The sequence below is a fragment of the Phaethon lepturus genome, unplaced genomic scaffold (assembly GCF_000687285.1).
Source record: "Phaethon lepturus isolate BGI_N335 unplaced genomic scaffold, ASM68728v1 scaffold18205, whole genome shotgun sequence".
Lineage (NCBI taxonomy): Eukaryota > Metazoa > Chordata > Aves > Phaethontiformes > Phaethontidae > Phaethon > Phaethon lepturus.
The window spans coordinates 16,889-36,668 of NW_010540029.1; the positions used below are offsets into that span (position 1 = coordinate 16,889).

At 35.6% G+C, this 19,780-nt stretch overlaps 1 protein-coding gene across 1 annotated transcript in view; it reads left to right on the top strand.

Moving 5' to 3' along the window:
* Positions 1-19,000, top strand: part of DPY19L3 (dpy-19-like 3 (C. elegans)) — a 34,669-nt gene extending 15,669 nt beyond the window's left edge. Inside the window, exons 9-18 of the mRNA XM_010287330.1 lie at positions 621-722; positions 1,547-1,620; positions 1,870-2,028; positions 3,573-3,695; positions 4,042-4,153; positions 4,709-4,765; positions 10,514-10,596; positions 17,039-17,171; positions 17,894-18,052; positions 18,680-19,000. Coding sequence (XP_010285632.1) covers positions 621-722; positions 1,547-1,620; positions 1,870-2,028; positions 3,573-3,695; positions 4,042-4,153; positions 4,709-4,765; positions 10,514-10,596; positions 17,039-17,171; positions 17,894-18,052; positions 18,680-18,841 — 1,164 coding nt within the window. The 3' untranslated portion in view covers positions 18,842-19,000. The remainder of the gene's footprint in view (positions 1-620; positions 723-1,546; positions 1,621-1,869; positions 2,029-3,572; positions 3,696-4,041; positions 4,154-4,708; positions 4,766-10,513; positions 10,597-17,038; positions 17,172-17,893; positions 18,053-18,679) is intronic.
* The last annotated feature ends 780 nt before the right edge of the window (positions 19,001-19,780 follow it).

The window sequence follows — 19,780 nt, forward strand, 5'->3', positions numbered from 1 at the left end:
CCTGCTGTCTCTCACGTGTGACCTTTTAAAATCAGGACGGTGTTTTTTATAGTTAGACAATGTCTGTGCCCATTCCAAGTTGCCTGCGAGCAGCCAAAGAGCCATTCTCAGATCTGGAGCTTTGAACTGGAAAATTGCTCAAAATCCTATCAACTGACAGCTAGAGCCAGGAGACAGCTTTGCCATATTTAGGTGTAAGGCCTCCTGAATAGGTATTTCAAAAAGCACACGGTACGATTGAAATGAGGGGAGTCTTGGGAGACAGCCACAGTTGCACGGGTTGCCAGCAGTTGTATAAATATAACGGGGCCGCCTCTGAAGGAAGGCTGTTTGGCTAGTTACAAAACTCTGCCAGATCAATGTGCTGGGGAGTTTTTATGATACCGTCCCTTCAGTTTTGTGGAAGAAATGTGTCTTTATTCTGGATACTTGGTTATGTGTATGTTTTTGCTTACTTGAACCTAATACAGATTTGGTAGTGGTCAGGCCTCGCAGACAAGCTATTTCAAATTATCTGTGTTGCTTTTGCTCCAAATACATACAAGTAGACTGAAATACTACTATTTTATTCCAAATACGTGGAAAAAAGTACTGAATTACTAATATTTTCTCCTTCCTAGAAAAACCTAAAAAAGGGCGGCTTGCTTAATAGACTGGGGAAACTTATTCTCCATGTACTATTAGTCTTGTGTTTGACTCTCCTAACAAATAAATTAATCAAGGTAAGCAAGTAATTTTTAATATAGAAACTTACAAATTGTATTACATTAAAAGCTGTTTGTTAATCATCTACAGTAATATTAAATAAAAATTGGAATGAGATTTCACTGCATTTCAGAAACTGTGTTTTAGAAATGAAAGATTGTTTTGCTAATCTTTTCAGTTTGTATATTTTAAAACATACTCTTAAAACTTTATAAATTAACACCAAATAATCAAATACGTATTCATAACTTGAGGCTCACTTGTAATTTTATAAGAAGTGTAGATTTATACTGCATTCTGATACTGCTAAGCATTTGCACAGTTTTTCATTGAATTTACTTTTCAGTGAATGCAGTTAAGACGAATACTTGTTGTAAAAATGTTGGAGACCATACCATACTTTTATTTGCTTCTTGCGCACAGAGATATCTGCAGACGTTAGTGACAGTAACGCTTTTTCTGCTTTTGAGTTTTAGCCTCTTCAAGAGATCTACATCAACAGACTAAATTTAATACACGTGAAAATTAAAAGTATCACAGTAAGATATGATAAGTCATTGAAATAAAAAATACAGCTAAAACCAACTTGTCCTGGATAATCTTTAGGTGTAAACAAGAAACTAACCCTCACAGATATTCTAAAAAGCAAGTAACTTGCCTTTTGGACCACAGCACCATAACTACAAACTGAATGCTTATGTGATTGCAGAGGACCCTATTTCAGTATTGTGAAGTGTTGCTTCACAGTTTCATTTAAATGATGAAAAAACTGTTTACTGTGTGAAGCTTTAATTTTTTGATACTTAAAATACAATTTCCTTTCTTTTTCCCCCCTTCATAGAAAATTCTTAATCTTGAGTCAGATGAACATATATTCAAATTCCTGAAAGCAAAATTTGGATTTGGGGCAACAAGGTATGGTTTAGCTGCAATTTTACTTTTTTGTATGACTTCATTAAGTGAAGCCTGCAGGTTGTTGCTCATTTAAAATCTTGCTGCTGATAAATAATGGATTTTTACCTCATGTTTATGTCATACATTCTCCTTCATAATAATCTGCACAACTGTGGCTTTGTAATTGCTTGGAAAAAAAAGGAAACTTTGGTCCTTTTTGACATCAAGTTATGAAATCCATGATGACAAGGATTATTCTTTTTTCTTTAGAGATTTTGATGCTAACCTGTACCTTTGTGAAGAAGCTTTTGGTTTACTACCATTAAACACTTTTTCAAGACTCTCGGATACTTTGCTTTTTTATGTCTACGTATTTGTTCTCTTCCTTATGACAGTAGAAGCTGCAATTGTTGCCTTTCAGAACCTCAGGTAAAACATGTTTTAAAAATACTCACATTTTTATCAATTTTCTCTTCTTCAATGGCCTAAGGAACTAACAGTTGAGTACAGCATCTTACTGTATTACTTTCCACAGGTACTAGGACGACAGTAAGACACGTAACAGAGAGGTCAAGCAAAATAAGTAACTTCCTATTAAAGCTAAAACTGTAAAGGATGTAATAATACTAAACAAAGAAACATTCTCCCCTAAACTCCTTCAAGCTCTTTTGTTTGCTGTTGAAGTTTTGCAGTATGTTTAGGGTTGTGTGGTTGGTTTGGGTTTTTTTGTGGGGAGGAGAAGAAGGGGAAGGGCGTCTTTGTAGAAAACAATGTTGTTAGTTTCTTTAGTTCATCCTATTTTCCCTGTGCAAAGCACTCCCAATCAAAAGATTTCCCTGGTGGTATCCTCAGACTGCCAAGAAATGAGCTGGGATAGTCTGTGCTGAATTTCCTGTGATCTGTGTGAAGAAGCAGGAGTGGTAAACTGCACCTGTGCATCACTGCTGCCAGTTCCCATAGCTAATCTGTAGGATTTGGAGGAATTTATAGAACACTAGAAGAAAATTAGTACTGAACTGTTATTTAAAAAAAAAAAATAAAGTAAATGTTTCATTATAGACCTCTCAGTTTTACATTTACAACTTGGGCAAAAGTTAGAAGGAGTGATATAAAACTTGATTGAGCAAAAATTCAAGGAATGTCACATAACTAAGGCCACTCATCGTAGATTTTATGGAAAACAGGATAAAAGGGGGAGAAAGAGAGAGGGAGAGGATCTAAGACATTCTGATTCTGAAACTATGTTATGACAATTGTGAAGTCGTAGTCATCTGTAAGGCATTTTGGTACTGTTCAATCAGCTTCTTAAAAAACCTACTGCATCAATCCAGTTTAAAAACAAACAAAAGACTGCAGCTCTTATTCTCTGTAATTGTAAATGTAATCCCAAACGTTGCCTTAATTTCTGACACTGCTCAGTCATCTCAATTATCCCCCACCCAGGAAAACAGGGGGAAAACCCCACATATTTAAACAGCTTTTTTTTTGATCAGCCCTCCACATCATTCACAAAACTAGCCACATCAAGCAATAAACAGTTTTTTCAGCATGTCTTTTCTGTAAACTTACTTCCAATCTATGGCTTTAGTAGCATCCAGATATAATAGCACAGCCCCATAAAACACAGTTAAGTTCTTCACTCTCATCAAAAGCCCTGTGAACCCTGTAGGAGTAGCTGCTTCAAGCAATAAACCAAGCATGCCTTCCTGTAAACAAATCTATCTCATTCTGAAACAGCTTGTTTAAACCGATTGCATTTCCAGAAAACTAGACATGAAAATAAATTCCTGATGCTGCATCAAGTTGGTGCTATCAGGCTTAATTATATCACAGATATACTAGAAGATTGTGGACTGATAGCAGTAGTATGGCTCTTTACCGTCAGGAGGATTAAATGCTTTTTAAGTACAGACAACTATATGAAAGTGTTACAGAACTTAATTTAACACTTTTTATTTCTTCTGTTTAATTAGTGGTTCAGATCAAGTCCAGTTCTTGGGAAAAATGGAAGAATGCACAATAACACTGAAGCCTGATGCTGCTTACAACTTAATTCACACAGTCCTTTTTGGATGTCTGGCATTAAGCACAATGAGGTATATTTTTAAAGTTCTACTAAAGGCTTTTTTAGACAATAAGACTGTAAAATATGCTGACCACAAACCAAGAGGGTTATGAACCTTATTTCCTTCCCTAGCATGTTGCTGCTTGTAGACTGAGGCACTTCCCAAAATTCTGCCAAAAAGAATGTTTGGAAGTTTGCGAGCAGAGATGTTCTTAAGAGCACACAGCAAAGTGCAAAGGCAGTCTTCTGCTCAGTTATTTCAGAGTCCTGAAGGTCCAAGAAAACTGTCTTCATAATTTCTCTAACATAACTGCTCTCATCAACACAGCTTAGCAGAGCTCCAGATGATCAGCAAAAACTTGTCTGTATTCTTCCAGAATGAAGTACCTCTGGACATCGCACATGTGTGTATTTGCATCTTTTGGCCTCTGCAGTACGGAAGTATGGAAACTTATCCTGAAGTGTATTCATCTCTACACATCACAGAGGGTTAGCACTATACTTACAGCATTTAATGAAATTTGGTTTTGCTCCTTATCTAAACCAAATCAAAACTCAGACTTATAAGACATCTGAAATTAATATTGTTTGTAGTCCTCTTAAACTGTGTATCTTTAAACTACATTTGTATAAATTTAGTAAGTAAAATGTATTTTCTAGTGGTTTATATATTAAACAATTCCATTTGAATACACTAGATGGCAATATAGATGTGGCTATCTATAATTTTACTAAAAAAATCATAGCCACCATGTTAAGAAATTGTCAGCAGGCTGAGAAGACCTTTACAGTCTATTATACTGAATGATATAGGCTTCTGCCTTGTAGAAGATAGATTTAAGTATATAGATATAAATCCATCCTTTGTGGTGGGTCTGTAATAAGGATTTTACTTGAAAAAAAAATAAGAATATGGTCTTAAAATTCAAACTCCGTAAATTCCACCACATGATAAATATACCAGATATCAATATGTTAAAAATTAAATCTATCCAAAGAAAGGTATCATCAGAATAACCAATTTTTTTTTTCAATTTCTCTTAGACACATGTGATTAAGTATTCTATACCAATAATTACATTGCTATACATTTCATATAAGGTAAGAATTTTTTTTTCTCAATCTTTTGGCATTTTTTAGTTGCACGGAATTTTCCTTTTCTCATAAAGGGATGTTCTTTTATAAATAATTGCATACAAGATTTGTATCTGAATTTTAAAAATTGGGATAGACGGTGTGAGGTGCAAGTACCTTTATGCATACAAAATTGTATGTAAAGGATCACTTGGGCTCATTTGATCCAAACTAATTGTTCATAGATAACAAATGTTTCTCTGATTGTATGTGTAAGTTACCAGGTGTGATTTACATGCATAATTTTATGGAAATGTAAGTTGTCTGTTTTGGTTTTAACTAAGTGGCAGATAAGATGCAGATTGTTAAATTCTGTAATGATTAATTGTAGGAGCAGAAATAATCATAACGTTTTATACTGCTGTGCCTCATCTCATATGTTTTGAAGTACAGAATTGTTAAACTAGTCAAGTACTTATGTTATCTTCAGTCTGTCCCAGAAACAAGTTATTATTGTGGTCAAACATTTAAATGTAAATACATAAATGTATTTTAAATAATAACATGAACAAGATTATTTGTCTGTGAGTCTGTCATAGCAGGGAGATGTAGATTAATTTAATGGGCATACCATTCTTTTAATCTCCATTTACAAAGACAAAAAATTTAAGATGCTACTTTGATGGAGAAGGTATTTCTGCAATACCTAGTGTGAGCTGAGAATACTTCTGTTAAATTATTACCTTCAGAGAAACCTAAGGTGAACTTCATTATTAAAGTTAAAGATAGTAGTAAAACTACTTAAGAAAGCTGCTAATAGAGTTCACTCTGGAAGTCTGTTTCCCCTCCTTAAAACAGTGAAATGAAAAGTGAAAAATACCGTAACAGTTTATTTAGTAATGTTACAATGATGTATTCCACTTAAATTTTCTTATTATTCTGCTAGAGGACTTTTTAGGACTTTTTTTTCCATTGGTATACTGGTTAGGGAAGTCATTTACCATTTTCATCATCTCTGAAAATGATAGAAATAATGCCATTTCTTTTGACATCGGTGATGCCACAAGCATGATATTCTAGTAGATAGTCCAGTGTGACAGATCAACTAGGAATAATTTTCCTCCCACTCTTCATGAGCAGATGTGAAATTCCTAAATCCTGTCAGATTCAATTCTGAAGTCAGAAGTCATTGATTTTCATAGGCTTTAGATCAGTCATTAGTTTTGCTCAGTCTGCCTGAAAAGCCTCGGTTTTGTGTTTCTTCTAAACATAAGAAATAATTTTTACTGACATTAAAAATACCATTTTTCAAAGTGCTCAGTGGGAGTAAGAAATACATCACCTCTCAGTATGTTTTTTGTCCTTAATCAATTCTTGCAGTTCAGCTACCAGAGGAGTGGATGTCTTCGTGTGTGTGTCTTTTCTGCAAAGCTGTAAGAGTTAGTGAGTCTTCAGGAAAGAAGCCTACCTGACCGACAGATAAAACCTGTCGCCAGATTCCCTGGGAATGGTCAGAATAAAAATTCTTACAGAGATCCAGAAAGTATCCATTGCTTCTGAGAGAATGTGGTTATATATGCTTTCTCTTAAACCTTTAGAAACAAACTAACAGTGCAAGTAGATTTTGATAACAGAGACTTACTTCTCTTTCTCCTTCCCAGATAAGAATTTATTTTTCACTTAGCACTGTGACTACTCAGACTGGATGAGCAGCTTGCATATTCACTGCAAAGTTAACTGGTCATCATGGCTAGTTTTCTTGAACTAGTAGTAGGACAATTTTGTATTTCATTACCTGTTACAGTTGCATTTGTCAGAAGAACTATTCTTTAGTGCCACCCCTCAAAATAGGAGTTTTATGGGATTATTAGCCTAATCCTGAGTAAGCTAATGAAAGCCTCCTTTGAGGCATGTGATTACTAGAGTCCCAAATACATCACTTGACCAATAATTTATTGAGATACAGAAGCAGCTACAAAGCTGTCTTTCAGATTTTGCCTCAGTATGTTTTGAGACCTATAAGACATCTATATTTTTATTTACACAAGTTTTCTTCATTAGTATAGCACAAACATCTTTTGGATAAAGGGAAAATGCTGAAGTATTTCCATGCATACTTTAGCTGTGCTGCAGATGACATGTATTTAATGGAGTACTAAATATTTTTTATGTTTCATTTCCTACTCTTTATAGATAGATTTCAGCTGTATCTGTGTCCATTGCATTCACCATCTCGACAGAACGATACCCATCGATTTGTGTTTGTATGTTAGTCGTTCCTATATACATTGCTGGTACTTAAAGTTAGTTCCTGAGCTTCAACTAGTCTGTAGTTCCTGGTTTTGCCAAAAAATCTTGATTTTTCTTCGCTAGTAAACTATCCATTCATACAGTTTCTCAAACTGCATTTTAATCTTCATCACAGCCAAGTCCTTTTGCTCCAGATAGACACATTTATTGCAGCACACAGCACAACATACACCAACGATCTGGGCAGTCTTTGGCTGTACTGAAGAGCTCAGAAGAGTATTGTACTGTATGTACTTATCCTTTAAACCTAAAGTTTGTACATTCTGTAGAAGAAATGACAAAAGAAAATGCCATGTTTCTTTCTATTCATAATATCTCATCCTGTTTCTCTAAGGAGATTCTTAATTTTCATTCTTAGGCCAACAGTAACTATAAATAATGTAGTAGTACTCACTTTTCACTTAGGCCCAGAGGCCAAAGAATTAATGCTCATAGTTTTGGAATTCAAAATAAATATTCTTGTGTTTGAGAAGTACTGAACTCCCATAATCATCAGTGGATTGTTCAGCATCTCCAAGTTTGTGGCTAGCACAATTGACTAACTCTGGACTTTCTAGCTAGAATGAAAAAGATAGCTTGTGTTTGGGGAAAAGCTGCAAGCTTTTAAAAATCTCTGGATACTTACCACAGACACTGAGTTAAAAATTGTCAAGTGTATATCCTCAATATATATATTTTTAGGGATACTATTAGTAAGTCAAAATACAGTCAAAAAGGAAAGCACACCAGACATTTAATAAGAAACTTAAGTATTGTTATACTGGATGAAATCCATGATCATGAGCCTGAACGATAACAAATGTGAAAGAGAAAGCTGAAATCTTTCTACAATATAAAGAGTTGGGATAATGTTTTCATTCATAAAAGACTTAATTTTACTCCTGAAACTTAAAAATTGCCTTACATCCGCCAAGGAGCTAGGGTAGGGGAACAAACAACAACTTCAGTACCTAAATCTTCTAATAATTCAATTTCTTTCCACAGTCATGTCATCAAGTTCAGAGTTTATTATTTTGTTTATTTTTGTAGATTCTAGGTCTTAGTGATATTTTTCAATGAGTAATTACAGACCTTAGGAAAAATATTCCCCATTGTCAGTTTAGAGTATGCCACCTTTCTATTTTCTTGGTTTTCTTTTTGGTTTTGATGCAAGTCAGCAATAAGACTTCATATTACCTTTTCTTGATAAAAGTATTTTTTAAGCCTTTTGGAAATTACAAGTCCTTAAGATCTTTCCAGTCCAGAACGAAATCCCTCTGTTACTAATTTAAGCCACTTGACAACAGGCTTCTTTTCTGAAGACTTTGACCCCAGAGACAGCCATGTTACAAGTTGGAAAACTCTTTTACATAACACTAATTATTCTGAACAGTTTGTTGCAATCCCTGATACAAAGAATAGAGGGAGTATATCCTTTCCTTGTGTCACAGTACACTTTTTCTCAATCTGACATGTACTCGATTTACAAGATGAAGTTGTTATATCAGTGTTATTGGTCTATATTTTTGTATGCTTTACTTTTTATTTACTTTGTCATTGTTATTCTGCTGTATTTGGAACTTCTGAAGTTCCTCAGTTTTCTCATGGCTTGACTAATTTAGTGTAGCGTGACCTGAAAATTTTGCTACCTGAGAATTCTCTTTTTAAATTCAGTAATAGCAAGTGCCACTCCCAAAATTTTCTTCCCGTGAAAACTGCTTTTACTCACTCAAAAGTTGCAGTAGTATGGCATTGTGCCTTGAAATACCTATATAGCTTAGCTGATGCCATATGATAGTCCCTGCATTCAGCAGATAGCACAGTGTCATTAGATTCTCAGTAGATGCAGGGTAGTTTGCAGCGTGATCTAGAGGCAAAGCAGAGCCCATTTCCTTCTGTCTGCAGCCTGAAGGACTCCAAGCTCTCAAAATGTTTAGCTATCCAGGGGAGTTTAGCAATGAAGAGAGGAAATTTTGATTCATTATGAGAGTCTACAGTCTCATTTCACAACTGCTTAATTTATTTACTAATCTCTCGAGAGATCTTCTAAAGAGCAGAAATATGTCTGTTTTAATATTGCTGTACTTTCCAAAACTGTAAGGTTGTGGTACTGCCATAACTATCTTTTAGATGTTTCTCAATCTACTAACCAGTATTACTTCACCAAATGTATCAAGTAAACAGTTAAACTAGTAAGTATCTTCATTGGCCCACTTATATCTCCTGCTCCCCAGTCCTCCTACATAATTACAGTTTTAGTGAAAGAATGCATGTTTTTGTTAAGGAGCTCAGCAGTATCACATTCACATTCCTTCTGAACTCTTGGATGAGTATTATCTAAATTGGATGATTTATGGCTTTTTAAATTATCAGGCGGGTTTTCTGACACTTTTTCCTGTGACATTTCACTTTGCAAGCCAGCAATCCTTATTATCTAAAGAAAGCAGGTTTGGAATATGTTTCACCGTAACATTCTCTGTAGTAAAGACTGATGCAAAGCAATCAGTTAGTCATTAGCACTGTCATTATCTCTCTTAATTGCTCCCTTTTGTCCTTGAATATTCACTAGCTTAAACAAGAAGAAACCCTTAAATAAATCTTTGTTCTGTTAGCTTTTTTGGGGGAGGGTTAAGCTTTTCAGAATCAATTCCAATCTTTATTTCTCTCTTCCAGATTTGATTTATGTATTCTGTATCTTCAGTAAATTTTTAAATGTCCCCCCCCCCAATAGTCTATTGGATATTGCCATTCAGTCACACTTTTCTGTTTTCCTTCAGTGGTTCTCTTTTAATTAAAACTTTTGAAATACTATTAATGGCATCCACAACACATCTAATTATTTTAACTTGTGATAGAGATTTCCTACCTTTTTTTTATTTAGTTGTAAGTTGCCTTTCCAAACTTAATACTTGGAAATATTTCCTTCTCCTGTCATCATGGGCATTATTTAATGGCTTGGCGGTTACATATTGAACTGTTACATGATGCCTCTTTATCTTGTTCCTTTTTTTAAAGCTTGGTCTGTGAAGAAGTAACTTAAAACATTAACATTCATCCTATAGTCCAGGCAACTGAAATAGTTCACTTGTAAAGTAGATACAATGCACAACAGTCATATTTGGTGGCAACTTTTGGTTTCCCATTGATTTTAAGATACAAACTGATCTTAGCTAATAGGTTTCTGGAAACCTCCAGTGAGATGTGTACCTGAGAAAAGCTGTTCTTCTCAGGCTCACCACAATGGGTAATTCTGTTCCTTCTGGTCATCTGGCAGGAGCTGCAGATCTCAAACTCTGAAATTTTGTATTCATACTGCAGCGACGGCCACCTATCCTTCATAAGAAGGGTAGATAACGCTTATGTCTTGCAATTTATCCATAGGCTGGACCAGATCAGTTACCAGCTGAGAAGAAATTGTATGTTTCAACATCGAGAACTTGTTTTGTTCATTCTGTCCTCAGTTTGTTTTATTTGCTTTCATTATAGTTCTGGCCAGGAATAATGGAAGAACTGTCAGAGCTGAGAGAATTCTATGACCCAGACACTGTGGAGCTGATGAACTGGATTAAGTAAGAGGATTTTTTCTCTATTTAAGTTAAATGCTATTTGTGTAGATCTAATGTTCTTAGTTACAGCGTTCTCCTTATTTTGTCACAGCCCATCAGTGAACTCTGGTGACCCATGGAGATAGTTAAGGATAGCATATTAACAGTGTGGAGAACAGCTGCATGCAGAGTCACCCAGACTGCTCTGGTTCAGTATCATGCTGCCTTATTGCCTGTGTGTCAGGGAACCAGTTGACTCTATGTGCTCCCATAAGCTCACATAGTTTTCCCAGCTGAAGGAGGTTAATTTGGAGGTGTCAAGCTTCTTCCATCATATTATAGCTGCCTTTTTACATTAATAGATCTTCTCAGCAAAATGGTTTTATTCCCCTCCCCCCCAACCTGGTGTCCTTCTCTTCAAATTTATAATTTTATAAAGTTTGGATGTACAGTTGTAGGGCTGGAAAATCTGTACTCCACAGTCTGTTTCCTGAACTTTAAAATAATCTAAGTTGTTTATATTTATTAGAGCTAATCCCCATATGTGTTTTAAAGGATAAACAAAATATTTGTAATTGAACTTGAACTTGCCACAGCTAAGCATAGGTGCAAAGTCTCTTATGAAGGAGTATGAGTTAGTCATTTCAACCCCACTTCATCATTTCTGCTTTCACACAGAGCATAGGAAGGTATTTTTTAGGTGGAAATAGTTTGGAATACTGCATGTAGAAGCTCCTGATAAAAAGGGCTGGGTAAGATGTTCTCTGGAGGACTGTGAACGTAAGGGATATGTTCTCGATTAACATAAAGTAACCACTGTAAACTTTCAGGTTAAGTTCTCAACAGAGATATTCCTGGTACTTGCTTTTATTTGGAACTCTGACAAAGATTTAAAAAAAAATAATCAGTTTCAGGGTCTGGAGGAAAACATTATGAATGTAAATCTGAATTTACAACATTTAGCACTGAACTATCTGAAGTGTTTCCTTGGAGCCCTGTATAGTGTTTTCATATGCAGTGAGCTTCAGTGAAACCAGTCACCCAGCCTATTCTACCCGTAGCAATGTATTTACACTCCATAATGTTGTATTTCTTTAATCCATAAACTAGAAGGAATAATTTAGAAGTAAAATATATTACAAGCCTTCACTGACTTATTTTGAAAGCAGGTCATGTTTTTTTCTATCATTTAGAATCTTTGCAGCCATATTGACACGTTTTTGTGACAAATGTTTACCAGCCAATTCCATTTAGCACTACTGTTTTATTAAAAGATGGTAAATGTCTGATAGTTCAGGTCTCCTGTGTACAATATATGGAGTTATGTATAGATTTATACATAAAATAGGCATGTGGAGTTATTCCCAGCCATGAACTGGATTTGGCTGGATCCGATAAGAATAATTTGTCATATATTCTTAGTGCTGAGAATGCTAAACTGGTGCTTGTCCTCCTTTCATTTTAAATCATGACAGACAATTATAGAGGGAAATTTTCCACTTAGAATTTATTGTGTTTAGAGATATTATTCATGTAAAGAAGAGTTAATTATCTATGCTTTAAATACAAGTCAACAAAATTTATGGTAAGTTTCTTGAAGTGGGACAGATTTTCTTAAGTTTTGATGTGTAAGAAAAATATTTTACTATACTAACACTTGATAGTTCTGCTATAGTTAATGATCTGTCAAGATTGGTGTCAGGAACTGATCAGTCATTATTAAAACTCAGTATGAGACGCCCTAATTTGTCATGTATAGCAGTGAATTAGGAATAACTCATCTGTCTTGCAATCTCTTCACAACAAGAAAACCCTTCTATCTGCTTAGATCTAAATGCATATTAACTTGTCCAAATGCACGATCTGAATCATAGCCAACTATTAGTCTGTCCACTGTGAAGTGTCTGCAGATTATTTTTTACTCTTCCCCTTACTAAAATTACCATAGAATTTTCAGGAAGATATATTGGTTTATATCTTTACAATGAAGTTACTGGATAGTATTGGACTGCATCTATCACAGAGTGCAATTTTTTTACATAATGGTCTTGCATATCCCAGTCTTTTGCTTTTTCCTGCTCACCACCTCATTTTCTTAGTTTTTTGGTTTGTGTTTTTTTAAAAAGTCAGGAAGGTCCTGCCAGTGATGCAGGGATAGGTCACAGCTGTGTTCCCAGATGGGAGGTACATTAAAATTCTTAGTTTTGGTCTTTCTCCCTAAGACAACAGGAACAACATGCTCATTTGTGAGATGGGGAAGAATATCAGTAGAATGAGCAAATCAATAGCGTGAACTTCCCTACTCTGTTTACTTCTGGTAAGTGTTTAAGAAGCAATGTCTTCTGCCTTTAAAGGGGAAACCTGTCTAGAATTGTGGAATATTTCATAAGCAGCTACTAAAAATCATAGAAAAGCTTCTCAGAAATCTCAGATAACAGCCAAAACAGTGGAAAAGTTAACTTGAGACTGAGATTTGGCAGCATAGTTGTATGTCAACTGTATTTGAATCAGGTGTGGGGGACAAGCAGGCAAATTTTTATATTAGTGCAAACTGCACAAATTTCCAAAAAGGTCCTAAGGTTACAAAATGGAATACCCATATTTCAATGGTGGTTCTTTCATCTAATAAGTTATATTAATGGCTATATTTTAATTTTAAGCCAGCTATAAATTTTAATTCTTCGCTCTTACTTACGTGCCTAATTTTCAAGGGTGATCACACTGAAATAAACACATGTTCCAGACTTTAAAGGCAATATTACACATTTTTTTAATTATTGTTCTTAAATTCTTGGGCTTTTCCTTTGTCATTGACTGATTTGTCAGTAAAATTCAGGCATGAACTTGATAGTACCTGAAAACTAGGTTTATACCAACTGTGTAGGTGCACTCCTTTATGTGAACAAAATATGCATGCATAAAATTGAGGCTGGCACTAACAAAAATGCATCTTGTTGCTCTTTCTTTGTGGCTGTTGTTTTCCATTTTTGCAATTTTCAGTCTTTCCAAACCAGAGGGAAAAAAAAAAAAACACATGACAGTTTGACTGAATATGCTTTACTGCCTATCATTTGCAGATAAACTTGTAATATTTTAATATAGCATTCTGCAAATAAAAAGACTTTCTTTTAAAGGAAAAAAAAAAAAATCTAACATGGCATATTTGAGAACCCCTTTCCAGAATCTCCTTTTCTCAAGCCCCTTTGCTTTGTATATTTGTATCACACCCAGGCACTAGTAAAGAAATAATCTGAGATTTGTCAGATTTTATGGCTCTGAAAGCTGACTACAGAGTTCAGCTCTGGAGGACTTTTTATTTCTAATGATGTAACCTATAATTGCAACAGTGGCCATTTCCATAGGGCTTCCTCAAAACCAACTCACAATAATTCTTTAGTAGCTTAATAAGAGAAAGAATCACTACCACTATTAGAGTCTCTGCAAGTTAGGCATGGACCTGTAGTTCCTGTAAAACCCTTTTATTTTTAATGAGTTATTCTTTAGTATTTACATAATTCTCTAAATTCTTAAGTGTAGGTAAAGAAAAGCTTCATACGATGTATTATACTGCTTAGTATACCCATTAGTTCAGCTGTAATTAACTTGTTGAAAGCTTAGAGCTTCAAAAATAAATGAGATTATTTGTTCAAAATGCCATCAGGTCTACTTGGAATGGCATTTAAATTATATAATGTAAATCAGTTTGACCTGTAAGTCCTTGTCATTATTTAGTGACATTTCGTACAGAATAAATTGTTTGCAGGCTGGGCAGTGTGGTATGGAGCTTGGCAGAAAGCTATAAAAACAAATTATCCTTTCATTTTATACATCATTTGTTCAGACATTTGTAAAAATGGCTTTGTTTTTCTATAATAGAGAAGTGTCACTCAGTGGTTTGAAGCACGTTAGCTGCCTTGGATACAGACCACAGCAGTCAGTGTCTGACTCAGGTAGGAGTACTGGAGAAAGGCGCTTGCACGAAATACAGAAATCATCCCATACCTGAGAAATCAGTTGATTGTCCTGTCTCCCTCTAGTGGGTCTTTTCAGGAGATAAACGCTCAGTAAGGGCCACCAGCTGAAGTTCAGTGTCACCTCCCAGCTTCCAGGTGTCTGTCCACAGCAGTGAAATCCAGTGCCAGGTCTGTGTTCTTGGCATTGCCAGTGAAGCATGGGGAAAGATTGCCTCCAGCAGCTCCGGCAGCTGCAGTGTTGGGCTGGGAACTGTCTGAGCTGGCCCCAGTAAAATATGGAGTATTGTTAGGTCTTAAGGCATGTAATTTTCTAGACTTCAAACGTACAAATCTGAGTCTTAGAGAAACATCTTGCCTTCACCTGGAGTACCTGATTTTGAACTCCATCCAGGACCAAGGCACATAAGCCAGTTTTTTGAAAAATCAAGCAAGGGTCACTGGATTGCTTTTAAGGTACAGGAGGAAATGCTGGCAAAACTCTCAATACCTGATGAATAAAGAATGCACTCGGCTATATTTCACCCATTCTGGGCAAGAGTGAATGCTTTCAGAAAGGGGAGGAATTGAACCCTGCATCTTCTACATTTTTACAAGCATTTTTACCAGTAAGTTATGGAAAAGGGGCACTATTGCCATTTCGTCTAGCTTTCATTTGTAAGAAAGGTTGTTTCTTGGGAATTTTTTTGTTTGCTTGTTGTTTTGCCTTCAGTACTTGTTGTGGGTTGGTTTTTGTTTTGTTTTTTTTTAAAAGTTTCATTTTGCAAGTTTGCATTATATTGGGCTCTTTAGGAATCATAGGTGCCAGCTTGCCTTGATAAGATAAGGCCAGAGATAAATACTGCAGAGCATTATAAAATTTGAGCTAATCTTGAAAAGACACGGAAACAGACTTTTTACACTAGAAGTTTCCCAGCCCAAGCATAAACACAGAAACATGTTGAAGGTTCTTTGAGAATCATCATTTTCATTTAGGTATCTAAGCTCTACCAAGTCCCTCTGTGAATCCAGTCCACATTCTTTTCAGCTCAGTCTAGGGAATTGTGCTTTCCTGTAGAGTCAGAGATGAGTCCTAGCTGACAGCTTGTCAGGACATTTGCATAGTATTAAATTCTAAGATGAATTCATTTCTTTAATGAAACATTTGCTTCATGACACTTGTGGCTTTGAATATTTTAAGTAAAAAACAATTTTTAAAACAGATTAAATATTTTCAGACTTTAAAGTAAAACTGGTTTTATAAACTGCTGAAAAGCTAGTCTATCAGTAAAGTTAAACTGGCCTCCTAAAAATACTATCTCTGTCCTTCGTAGATGAGATTAATGTACCAGTGCAAGAATTTTTAGGAAGTGTTTGTAATTATTCCTTTGCTAAGCGTAATCTCTTGAAAGGCGATAGTAAAATTTAGTACTTGTCTCTCAACATTTTCAAGCTGATCATGGAGCCTGAAGATGACTGAATTCATAGCTGCAGCTTCAAAAGGCTCCCTAAAGTGCACCCCAAAGTGCGACAGTTACTTGACTGCTGTAGTTGCCATATGTGCATGTATGCTGATGTTAGGCAGCTGTTCACATTCCTTTCTAATTTAATTTTACTTGATTTAATATATGCTTCTTTTTGTTGTTTTAGTCTTCATAGACCTTTTCGTGGTTATATGCCTCCTAAGTGCTAGAATACACTTAAGCACACTATCACCATTTTTAATTAGTCTCTGTTGCCTGGCATTTTTACTTTATCTTTTTGTTATGCCCTTCTGTTGTGTCTTTACATATATTTTAGATGGTAAACTTGTTAGGGGGCAAAGCAAGCAAAAAAGCATTTTTTCATTATGGGTATTTAAACAATCCAGAGATACCAGGACTGTTACTTAGATAACAATTCTAGACATTGGCTTTGAATTTCAGATGAGATCACAGTACCAATAATTGACAGCATTTCTGTCTGGCATCTTCTGCATCCCCCACCACGCTTCTCGCAACTGGGGTGACTTTTCATAATTTCTCTCCCTCAGTTGTCAGAATAGGAGGATTAATGTCTCGCATAACGAAGTTTTCATTCCAAGTGAACGGTGAATGCCAGGACAGTAACAAGAAGTTTTATCATTCAGATTAAATAATCCTTTTTATATAGAATACCTTATGTATCAGACACAAATCTAAGTCACAGTAGGTTTCTGGAAATATTAAAATAATTAGGATATAGAAATGCAGAAATATTCAGAGGCTATATGAAACCAAGGAATATATGAAATGTGGAAGTAGTTTGAAATTTTCAGAATCATGTTTTCCCTAAATTTCCTCATAGTGCTTAGTAAATTTTTTATTTGCAGTTAGAGAGTGTTTGTGATATTTGAAGAAAACACAGTTGCTTGTGCTCCCTGAATAGAGGAGAGGCAGAAAAATATTTTTTCAGTCTTTTTTTTCCTTCTGATCTGTAACAAGCAATGCAAAAATGCCCCTACAGAGACTTCCTCAGACTTATCAACATTTGTTTAGGTCAAACACTCCAAACACAGCAGTGTTTGCTGGGAGCATGCAGCTATTAGCAGGAGTCAAACTGTGCACTGGGCGGACCTTAACTAATCATCCCCATTATGAGGATAAGAATCTGAGAGAGAGAACAAAACAGGTAAGAGTGTTCTGATTGTTTAAGCTAATTCTTATCCATTCGAGAAAACACATGCAATCTCTAATGGCACATTGCAAATGACATCATTTAGTCACTGAACTTTGGTCATTGAACTAACTTATCTTCAGATACAATACCATTTAACTTCTGTGAAATTCTTCGTAGTTTGGGCATCTGCTAACTCACTTCTGGCAGCTGGTTTATGTCTGAGTAACTGTACCCGGGTACTCGAGCTAGTTCAGAGTGAACTGGTTTGGGTACTTGTTGGCATTAATAAGTCCTGCTGCCCAGCTGGGCTGTTAAACCCACATGGAGCATTTCCTGATTTGCCTGATACTCCCTTCAGTTCCCAGACTAGCACATAACATTTTATGTAGAGACCACCTTGAGAAACTCCACACAAAGCTGGGGAGTTTGTTTGAAACCATCCTTTCCTGTGATCTAGACATTCTGAAAGTTCTACAGGCATCTACCAAGGCCCTTCTGCAGGCAGAAGCACCATCCAGTGCTTCTGTAGTCAGCAGCAGTACTATTGTGCATCGTAGTAGCCATAACATAGAAACTTTTAAGTGGCTACTGAGTATTTTTTTGAAATCACTTAATTCAAATCACATGGATTATCAACCTCAATTCTTTCTCTGGTTCAAGATAAAGGAATCATGAAAGAGCAAAGAAGGAAATAGTGGTAATGTGTCTTACAGCTTAGTTTTCTTCCTCTATAGATTTATCAGATCTATGCCAAGAGATCTCCTGAAGATGTTTACAGAATACTGCGATCCTTTGGCACAGACTATATGATCCTAGAAGACAGCATTTGTTATGAAAGAAGACACAGTAGAGGCTGTCGGTTACGTGACTTACTTGATATAGCTAATGGCCATGTAAGTATTATATACAAGATTTATAAGGAAAATGCATTTTGCTTAACTTCTTTTTGAAATACAGTTACAATTTGAAGTAGCTTGGGTTATTTCGCCTTCTTCATGAGTGTGGGAAGTAAAATCTAATGGAGTTGTTAGACATTCTCAAAAATGGCTAAATTGATCACTGCTTGCATTTAATGGTATTTGGTAATAAAAAAAGGAGGAACTCAGCCTGGGCAAAATAAGTAATCACTTCCTGATGAGCTTCAGGTTAGCAGTACACAAGTAGTGTTCCTTTTCAGAGTGTAAATCACTTCATAGCTTCAATTCCCTCAGGACCAGTGGACGGTTGCATTGCTTCATTGTGTCAGGGGAGTTTTCAAGCATTTCTGGGGCTAACATAGAACCACAGCAGACCACATAACCCAAAACAGATACATACCACTGACAAATCAGCTTTACCTCTTTATGATATAGAGAGGTTTTAATGTTATTTTCTTCCTCCTGCTTGTTCCATACAGTCACTCAACAAATCTGGTCAGCCTGACCCTCTGAATGTATTGTTGAGGTTGTTTTTAGCTTCTTATTGCCTGTAACTGTGAGTTGGCTAAAGGTATTTCACAAATCTGTTCCATTTCATTACAGATCATGGATGGTTTGGGAGAGAATGAACCTGATTTGAAACCTTCGTTGTATCCTCGCTTCTGTGAGGAAATTAAAAAAAACCTGCCTTCTTATACCATACACTTCACTAGAGTGTTTCAAAACAAAACATTCCATGTTTACAAACTTGCTAAGCATAAATAATGTTTCCAATAATGGCTTCAAGTTCAGTATTTTAATGCTAGGACCCACATTAGAAAATGCAGAAGTTTACAAACGTTACATTTATAAGACATTTTACATTGATGATTTCTTGTTTAATTACTGTGATTCTTATTTTTTTAGACCATGTAGTTTTGATAACATTCTTCATGTTGCCAAAATTTTCATAGATTCATAGATCAATGCTAGCAGGCACCATTTTGATTATAAAATCTGACCTTCTGAATACCTAGGGCATAATTGCTTTCCAGTTTTAATTGCCTGAAAGACAGACAAAATGAGCAGCCTGCATGAGCACTGCAGAATAGCTAGCCTGTGACGGTCTGCTCAGCAGTTTGGGTTTTTACTATAAAATGATAGAAATTAAAGCAGGCCACACTACTCCTATTCTGAGTATGCTTTATTTTTGTGAATCCTTAAAATGGTCACAAAAATTAGGTTTTGTCTTACAATCTGATCCTCTCCAACAACTCTTTCAGTGCCTCTTTTTTTAATTCTTTGGGAATGTATGCGGATGTAAGTTTCCAAGCTTGTAAGTGTAGTTGCAGAATCAGTGCAGAATCTGAAGAGTATCTGCAGTTTGAAGAGTAAAATTTTAACCACTGTCCCGCATTTTTAATGATACAGAAACACTGTTCCATGACATTAAGCATTTAATGATTGAGTGTTACGTATTTCTAACAAGAATAAAAGTTGGAGCATGCTTGATACATGTTGCATGTTTGTATCCTCGTAAAATGCTCAGAACAAACAAAAAAACAAATTTCTCAGCTTTGACTCTCACAACACTATTTTCTGTATTTGCTTCCTGAACTACAGGGGATCCTTTTTCTCTCCAAATTCTCCTGAATTCGAGGAGTATGATACCAAAATTGGACACTGACAACCTTACAAAAGAAAAATTCATCTCTGAAATCAGCA